The sequence below is a fragment of the Melospiza melodia genome, chromosome 5 (assembly GCF_035770615.1).
Source record: "Melospiza melodia melodia isolate bMelMel2 chromosome 5, bMelMel2.pri, whole genome shotgun sequence".
NCBI classification, from domain to species: Eukaryota; Metazoa; Chordata; class Aves; order Passeriformes; family Passerellidae; genus Melospiza; species Melospiza melodia.
Genome location: NC_086198.1, coordinates 33477226 through 33486688, shown reverse-complemented (window position 1 = coordinate 33486688; position 9463 = coordinate 33477226). Strand labels below are relative to the sequence as shown.

General features: G+C 39.6%; 1 protein-coding gene across 1 annotated transcript in view; it reads right to left on the bottom strand.

Moving 5' to 3' along the window:
* Window positions 1-1679: 1679 nt before the first annotated feature.
* NAA15 (N-alpha-acetyltransferase 15, NatA auxiliary subunit) overlaps window positions 1680-9463 on the bottom strand; it is a 35020-nt gene continuing 27236 nt past the window's right edge. The window contains exons 15-20 of the mRNA XM_063156962.1: window positions 8532-8725; window positions 6799-6907; window positions 6335-6433; window positions 5504-5647; window positions 4967-5064; window positions 1680-3141 (exon numbers count right to left, since the gene is read on the bottom strand). Coding sequence (XP_063013032.1) covers window positions 2941-3141; window positions 4967-5064; window positions 5504-5647; window positions 6335-6433; window positions 6799-6907; window positions 8532-8725 — 845 coding nt within the window. The 3' untranslated portion in view covers window positions 1680-2940. The remainder of the gene's footprint in view (window positions 3142-4966; window positions 5065-5503; window positions 5648-6334; window positions 6434-6798; window positions 6908-8531; window positions 8726-9463) is intronic.

Genomic DNA, 9463 nt, shown 5'->3' with positions numbered 1-9463 from the left:
TTTAAGCCCATGAATAACTCTGGCACTGCTTCATGCAGTGTGCACCATCTTCTCTTATCTAGGCAAAATTTAATGTCAGAAATTTTTTTGTACCCAGGAAAGATACCCGTATCATGTGTCATCACCAGTGGCTCCACTGATGGTGACATTTTCCTTCTCCAGTGAAAATCACGAAGAATCAAACTAAATTGTCATGCCAATGTTCTAGGTCACTGACCACAACTGCACTCCCTGCTCTCCTGCTCTGGCAGCCCAGCACCAGTGATTACAATTTTGGATCTCAGCACACAAAGGAAAGCTTCCACTGCAGCACAGCACTCTGTGCTACCAAAGAAGACTCTGCACTGGATTTCAACTTCATTTCCAGCTCTAAAAGCTCTTCCTCAGAAGTCAGTCTTGCATCTAACAGAACAGATGTGAAGATGAAGGAATAACAATTTCTTTGCCAGTTAAAGAACCTCCATTTTCAGGCAAACTCTTGGCTTAGTTTTCTGTCCTGGGCTTGCAGTCTTCTGGAAGGGGATGAGTACCCTCTTTAATCCAAAAGCACCATCTCTGAAGCAGTGTGCATGCCTTTCAGCAAAGCTATGAAGTGTCTTTGGGAAAATCAAAATAGATGTGTAGATGAGGACTTCTGGAAGGCCCACTGAAGCATCCTTTTCCCCATTTGCACAATTAAAGACAACGAGTAACTTCCAGTTTAGTTCATCCATTTCAACCCAAAAACAGGCATTGAAAAAGTAAAAGAAATAATCCCATTTATAGGCAGCGCCCAAAACCCCCAGTATCTGGAAAAAAAAGCATTTGCTTGATGCAATTCACAATCTGTTACGAGTGAGCACTCATCTGCCTCCAGCAGCCGAGAAATGGGCAGCAATACTCAAGAGGCAAGGCCAAAATCTCACAGCTTGTGTAGGCAAGACTGAACCATCTCCAGGAGTTGCAGAAGACATGCAGTCCAAGTACCTCAGGCTGCAGAAACCACTGAGATCAAGACATCAATACTCGAGTCAGTTAAAGGCTCTGTTGGTATTCCAGTCCCTAAAAGCCCAGCAGGTAAATATACAAATACAGCAACCCACACTTGTGATGGGAACTATACTGCAAACATACACCAGGATAGGCTAGCCATGAAAAGAAGGGGAGATGAAGACACAATGAAGAAAAGCCTGTTGTTCTGACACTTAGGAATCTACAAACCCCAGCAAGTCCTCCAGGATCTCTTAACTGTACATGTCAATCACTGAATTCCACTATGTGGAAGAGGAAGGCTGTGTATCCACAAAACAGATACTCTGTAACTGAACTCCTGCAGCAAAGAAGGCACTCACTTTGTAAGCTGTAGTTTATTTCTGCTCTGTTTTATATGATGAGCCTACAAAAGAAAACATTTGAGTACTTATCTATATTATTAACACAGTAGACTTGTAGACTGAAGCTTGACTTGGAAACACTGGTGGAACTTAGAAGCCGAGTAGCAAAGCATTTTGTTATAGGACTTCCCAGACATTCAGTATTTACACAGAATGCATTTGCACTTTATACTCAATGACCACCCATCATCAGCAGTGACACTGTTAGCATGACTGGACAGCACAATGAGGCAGCCCTGAGCTGCACTCCAGCAAACCCATTCACTGTCCAAGTACAACATAGATCGGTTGGAATATTCACACAGGTGTTTTTCAAAACGTTTTATTGCATTATATTTGGTACCTTATGTTTGACAAAGGAAATTACATCTGTAACTGCAGGAATAAGAAGCTGGTCTGTTATTGAAAAAAAAATCTTGGGCCCCTTAAAAGTTACAAAGTCTTGGGCTTGCCTGAAACAACTGAGCAAGAAATATATTCTTAGAAATGTAGGGCTTCAAGTATTACAAACCTGTGACACTGTGGAAAAGTTCCAGAGGTATCTAAACTGCAGCACTTTTTTTTTTTTCTGCATAACGTGAACAAGGCCTGCTGAGGTTTTAATCTATTAGTCTCTTGATCAGTCAAAATGGTAGTCAGGAGTTTTCCTCTTTACAACTTCAAGCCATAGTATGTTCTCATTTTGTTTTCACTCTACGTGAAAAATGCATGCGATCTTTCTAATTGGTGCCACATCACAGTGCATAATTTTATTTGGTTCTTGCATTACAGTTTTAAAAAGTTTGGCCAATCTATGCCGATAGGTTCATCTCAACAACAGCAATGCTGATTCTCCCCTCCCCACCCCGAGTTTAATTCCAAGAGAGACCATTGTAACTGGTTCCTTCCTTCAGGTAAAAACTGTGGTGCAAGAACACCGAACTGATCGTGTACAGTGAATTTCAGAGACACAACAAGCTTATTGAACACACTATGTTTCTTAATTCTGGCTGATATCCGTATGTCCAAGCACCCCAATGTAACAAGTACGTTGTGGGTTTCTCTCTATATTCTGATTCACATTGCATACTTCCTATGGACACAATCATCCCCCGTATCAAAATCAGTCAGATGCTAAAGCCCCATCAACTCTTTGTGCTCAGTGAAAGAATCCAGTGCTAAAACAGCAGTTTCGCTGTCTGAGATAACAGTAATCTCACAAGACAAATTTAAATTTAATATTTCTGCCACACACCTGCTCTGAGGGCTATACACCTCCAGGTCTCATATAAATTAGTTTAAAAACATGGGTGGGTAGGTGAGGAAAAGGGTTGCTTATTTTTTCCTTTTTTTTCAATTTTAGCAGCTTTTAATTTTTAAGAAACCAAACAACCTATAACCAGTAATATGTTAGATATTTTATATATATACTTTGTCAGCAGGATAAAAAAAAAAGTAAAACTATTTGAAGGCAACGGGGTTTTTTTTCCTTCTGTTCTTTGTGTAAGTTAGAACAATTCAGCAGGTGCGTGACAAAAATATTATACACCAGATATGGTCCAACGTCATTTTTTTGCAATAAAGTTGTTCATATTTCATTGGCCAGTTCTTCAGGTTCTGCAGAACTATCTCCATTAACTGTGATCTTCATATCCTCTTCATATCCAGGGGGCATGAAAGCCAAAGCATAAGGGAAAAGCTTATGACAATTTGCTCTGTAAGTTTCAGATGCTTCTTTACAGTCTCCAAGGCTACCGTCACATAAAGCTTCTAATACCTCCATACAAGTCTAATTAAAGAGAAAAATAAACAAGTGTTATGGCTTCTTAAACATTCAGCTGAACACTCACAAGTTTCAAAGAGCAGTTCTGCTCTCTCAGATAAGAACAATTTCCCAAGACACATTTGAAACAGTATTTCTGACACAGACCTGCTCAAAAGGCCACACACCTTTCATCAAATGACATTCTAACTAAACGCAGCATGAAATACCAGTGTAGTCTGATTTGAAAGAATGCACTTTAAAAAGGGATCTAAAACACAGCTAGAAATATTGACTGTAAAATGAAATACTAATTTGTCACCTGTTTCTTATTTTCCTAAGAAAAACCCATTCTTGCTAACTGACAACCAAGAACCCCACCATTCCCGGGACACACTGACCCTTGCAGCAACACATAATATACCTTTCAATCGCATCAAATTACTCTGGTATTACCACATTTTTCAGATTTTAGTTAATGATTTAGAAGAGAAAAAGGAGATTTCCTGTGTAACTTTTTGCAGCCTGCATTCCAACCATGAGAAACCAACCTAGTGAGCTCCACTAAAGCCTGACAGCATTTAACACCTGCCCATGGCTGTGTGCAGGCATTAGCACAGCCAGGCAGCCTTCTCCTGCTCCTCTGACATTTAGTACAGTTTTTGTTTGTTCTGTGGACTGGGATTAACTGCTCTGTCCTCCTGCTGAAGGGTTGTGGAGCTCTCCTCAAGGACCCGTTTTGCTCTCTGTAGCACTGGCATCCACCAAAGGTGAAATATACCTGGTTTTACAGCTGCAGCGTGCCCTGAGACACCTGGTCTTTATACAATGAAATGTAATAAATTTGATCTCTTCGCACACAAAAATGCCTTTCAACAAACACCTAGACTCCTTTAGATCCTCCTCCACTTTTAGGGCACTTTTAATTTCTCATCTAGAAGTTCAGAAGAAGTCCAACTCTTCCTTCATGTTGGCACCAAACATGCTTAAAGTCAACATTTTCAGTTGTATCACAATGCACTGCACAGGAATGCATTTATGCGCTGCTGAGCTGGTAAAAGCTTCTTTTCTAGTCTTGCCAAGTTTGCAGCTCCAGAACAACCAAGCAGTTTTGGTCACACTTCATCTTTCCCCCGTCCAATTCCCAGAATTCCACTCACAGGCAAAACCCAGCAAATAGAAGGCAAATTAATTTTTGTTTGCTAAATCTACTTATAATCTAGATTAAACTCTTTGAGACCACTCAAACAGAAAGAAAACTCAAATCATCCAAAAACCAATACCCAAACAAGACAAGTTTATGAAAAATGCTAAAGGCAGTGTCAAAGGGAGATTATTCCATGACCACCAGAATGAAGCAAAGACTCACTGGTGAGCTTTTCACTTAACTACATGCTAAGGCATAACTGGGCACATGCAGCTTTTATTAAACCTACGGTAATTCCCACAGCTTGCAGGAAGCTGGCCATGGAAAGCCTTCCCAGAGTCCGTGCCACTCCTTTTCTTGTGAGCAGTTGCCTGTGTGGCAGCCAAAGCTCAGACAAACTACTACCTTTTCTTTTGCCCTGTGAATTCTCTCAAGTTTAATACATTTTCCCATTACCTGTAGCAATAATATGGCTTGCACTGCTGCTATTTTCCTATTATCACAAAACTAAATTAATTTAAGTGTGCAAAAAGGATATTAAATATTTCAGTTCAGATGAACCTGACATCCCTTTCTTTCACAACTCAACCTTCTTGTGTGTTATGATAAGGCACAACAATGACTTCAGCCTCCTCTTACCTCCAAATTTTGCTTAAAGCTTCCACAGATACATCAGAAGTTGTCTACAATTTATAAATATGTTACCTGAAGATTTCTGTTAATAAGGGATTCATCCAGGGTCATTGCCAGTTCCACTGCCCTTTTCTGACTGGAAGGATCTAAGTAGTACATCATTTTGGCAGCTACAGGAGGGAAAGAAAGATTCATCACCCAGTGGATGACCAAAATCATCTTACACACAAACATAAAATAGGGATAACATGAGGAAGAGGGGGGACTGAACTCTCCAGCAGTAGTTCCAAATGGAACCAGCTTGGAGCATAAAGCATGATACCTACGCAGGTAGAAGGGAAGCTCCAAACAAAGCACTAAAACAAACATTCTGCACACATTAGAAACAACAGGGCAGAGGTCCCCACATTCCCACTCCAGCAGCACAAAGAGAAAATTCAGGAAAACCACAGACAACCTGGCAATCATGTTGTCAGAAAAACACAAACAGAGAAGAAAGCACTCCAGAGGAAAGGAGTGATTGTTACATCACTGGGGCTGATACTGAGATACCACTGCCAGAGAAGCACAGAAAATGTACCAGGCAGAACAAGGAAAAGGGCAAAGTACCTGATAACCTATGTGGCAGTGAGTCATAGTTCCTTTTAAGGAAAGCTTCATTGAAGTTCTTTGGATTAGTTGCTCCAAAAAGCCGATTCATTTCTTGGTTTAACACTGTTCTAACAGCATCAGGCAGATCCTTACTTTCAGATACTGTTGGAAAAAAAAGTTGAGGTGAGCACAGGTAATCACAACAAAATACAATTTATGTTTTTATTTTAGCATTTTTCATGTTTACATTATTAATATAATTGGAAAGTATCTCAAAGGAAGGTGCATGAAATTAGATCAGGTAAATACTGGATGTATTAGAAGAAGCTTAACTGTGGCACTTACCTGATGCCTAGAAAAAGTCAGAGCTTTTTTACATTAATATACTCTCCCCCCCTTACTAATTAAAACCTATTAGGCTCAGAGGCTGAGGTCATACAGGTCTGTTCCTAAATGAGACTACTCTGCAGCCTCCATCAGAAAGGGTGACCTTTGGGGCAGGGAGAGAATTCTTCCAACTTTCACCAGTAAGGACAGAATTCTAAGCCCTCTCCTTGCATGCTGACACAGGCTGTCAGCAGAAAAGTCCCATTCCTCACTCTGCAATTTCCATTTCTTCACTGTCTCTCTCTCTCTCAGGCTTCACATACTGCTCACAGTCTCAAAAACTCTTAACAATACTGGAATGACTCCTAAATCCAGATGCAATCATAATAACCATACTTGAATTTTAGCATGAATCAGTTTCCTAATACATGCTTTAAATATTTTGAATTAATTGTGCTAAAAACCAGGTTTGGCATCACCTGGCAGTGTGCACAGGTGGAGTCCTACCAAACAGACACATACCACTGCTGAAGAGATGAATCATGCACTCGTGGAGCCAAGGATGACTGGAATCAATGGCAAAGGCTCTCTTCACAGACTGAAGCATCAGAAGGAACTTCTCTGGAAAGAAAAACCAAGTGTTGACAAGTGTTCAAAAACCTGTGGCAGGAAACCACTGCACTGTGTTACAAGAGTATTTAGTGTTTGAAATCAGAATGATCAAAAGAATTTACAGCTGAGTGTGCTGAAAAAGCCATTTTTAATAACATGCATCTGTTTAACCAGTGAATTAAGTGGATAATAAAATAATCACCAAATGTTCAAACTCTGGTTTGCACATACTGCTCATTGCTGGAGTCCAGTGAAAAGTTCTGTGCCATGACAGGGATGGGCTCCTCACACCTCATCAGTACTTGCTGCTTAAGTTCCAATATACACCTTTACCATTCACAAATTGCTTGCCTTCATTAAGTGCTCTCACTTACCTTTTCGAAAATAAATCTCAAAGGCAAAAAGATGAGTCTCTATTTTGTTCTTCACTAAATTCTTCAAGGGTGTTAAAAATTTAATGGCTTCTTCCAAAGGTGCTTCAACCTACAGATTCAAGGAAGTGACACACCTAAGTCAAAGTTGAAACCTAGTAAGTACAACAACAAAACCCAGCTATTGCTGAGTCACATCAGAGAGTTACTCTCCTAAGGCAGTGCAGAAGATGCTTAGAATCTCTTCTGTTACAAATTCTGCAGCTTTTACTCAATGTCTAAACACAGACTAAGAAGTCCAAAATATTTGCTTTCTGATGGCTACAAAGCACGTTCTGCTACAGAGATACAATTCTTTTCCTTCTGTCACACGCCGTGGTGAACACCCCTGGAGCTGAACCTGCACTGGAAAGGGCAGTGTGGCTGCCCACACCAAACTACATACATGGGCCTGAGGTAAACGACTGATGAACACCCATGACATCCTGCTCATGTGAGCTTCAGACAGGGTCCTAAAAGCTGCCAGGTCACAGTGACAGTCCCAGCCAATATCACAATACAATACTGTGATACAGAATTTGGAATCATATTATATTCACATCTGTATATTACAGACATAGCTAGATTTGCCAAAGAAATGCATTACACAGCTGCAACTGTTCCTTGTAATCTTGGGGACTGGCTAGATTTTTCATGGGTACCCCATGACATCTCTGTACTACAGAACTCAATTTCAATAAATGCTGCTGCATTTCCATCTTGACTAGCATTGCAGTTAGTTCTGCTTCTTGCAACCAGTGAACTACAATGGAAATACCAGCAATATTCTTAATAACTAGTCAAGTTTAAGTCACTTGTTTCTTGGCTACAGAGTGAAGTTCACTGACTCAACTTTCAAATATCCCTTCAAGAGCAAATACAACTCACTTCAGTGTGAACAGTATGAATATAGATCCAGAATACTGGATCTATTAAGACTTACAATCTATACTACTATTGCTGTAAGCAATTTTTCCAGTCTCTATAATTTTCTTATCTTTCCCTTACATTTTTTGAGTGCTTTCCTGCTCCTTACAGACATAACTTCTGCCAAAGGAAGAGTCTTCTGAGTCACCTCCCTTTTATAGCTCTCTATAGTTCTTAATCCAGATCTCTAAATACATCTCAGTCTAGTCTACTATTTACTACTACAGCTTCTTTATTCCTTTTTCCCCCCATTCAAAACATGTTTGTTTCAAAACTTGTTTTGTTCAAAACATTTGTTTGTTTGTGCAAACAAATCTCGTTAAAGCATTCAGTGCTTCAGTGTCTCCTCTTTGACAGACTATGTGAACAGAATAAAGAAATGAAACAGAAAAGCATATCAGGGGGCATAAAAGAATGAATAATAATCACCTTACAGACAGGATAGAAAGACTTCCACACAACCAGCTAGAAATAGGGCACAATCAACAAGGTAGTGCAGCAGAACATACGGAGATAATTCCACATGTAGCAAATGTTTATGACTTCAATTATGGCCTTTGAGAACTAGGCACAAAAACTGCAATTTCCACACTACTGACACTGTATCTAACCAACTAGCCCTAGAAAGGAATTATTTTTAAAACACTGCCTGTGAAGAGATGCCATCCAAAAAAAATTTACAAGTTATTTGAATGGCTTTTAAGTTTTGTGTGTGCTTACTGCAATTTTTCTAGAAATTCCTAAGACTTTATTATTACATTGGTAAGCACCTTTGCCAGTTTCTCAGGGATCAGTTCCTCTTTCGGTCCTCCAATTTCTTCATCGTCATCATCCTTCTTCTTTTTCTGATTCCTCTGTTGCTTCTCCTTCTCAGCATTTTTCTTCTCCTCCTCCAGTTGTGCTTTCTTCTGGGCTCTTCTCTGCTTATTTCGTAGCTTCTTTAGCTCCTTGTCAGACATGTTTGCTGTACACACACAAAGGACAAAACCACACAACACTGATGTCTCACAATTAACAGCATCAAGCAGATGTCAGACAGCATCACCTGTTTTAAACTACATCTACTAACAAGCAGTGCTCTCATCACCTTTGTAAAAGCTTATTTACTATGGATAGGTTGTTTCATAGTCTATGCTGATGCTTCATAATCCACAAATTCCTTAGTGGAATCAAGGGACAGAAATTAAAATAACAGTATAATGAGATGAAAAGTACTAAAACTTTACAAATTCCTCTTAAAGGATCCTCTCATGAACGATCCTCTGTTAGTACCATTTGAGATGCCCCAAGCCATAACTGCTAAAGCTGCTCTCAAATCAGAAACGTGAGGGAAAAAAAATAGATTATTTAAACATGATTTTTACATCAGAACCAAGAGATGATAAAATTTAAGTTGCTACCAAGTGAAATTTCTGCACACTGATAAAACACTTAGAGAAGTTACTACCAAGCACATCTGCTTCAATCTCCTATTCCATGGACCAACCAACATAAGAATTCATGTTTTTGCAGTCATTCTGTAACACAAATATTTTTACTTAAGAACTACAACTCTCACTACAAACCCATCATTGCTTTGCAATAACCACAATAAAGCAGACATCAGTTTAATTTCCAGCAGAACATCTACTTTACCACGCAGTCCAAGCTGCAATTTGCCTACTTTGTTTTTTGCTATCACAGACCTACCTAAAATACCCAC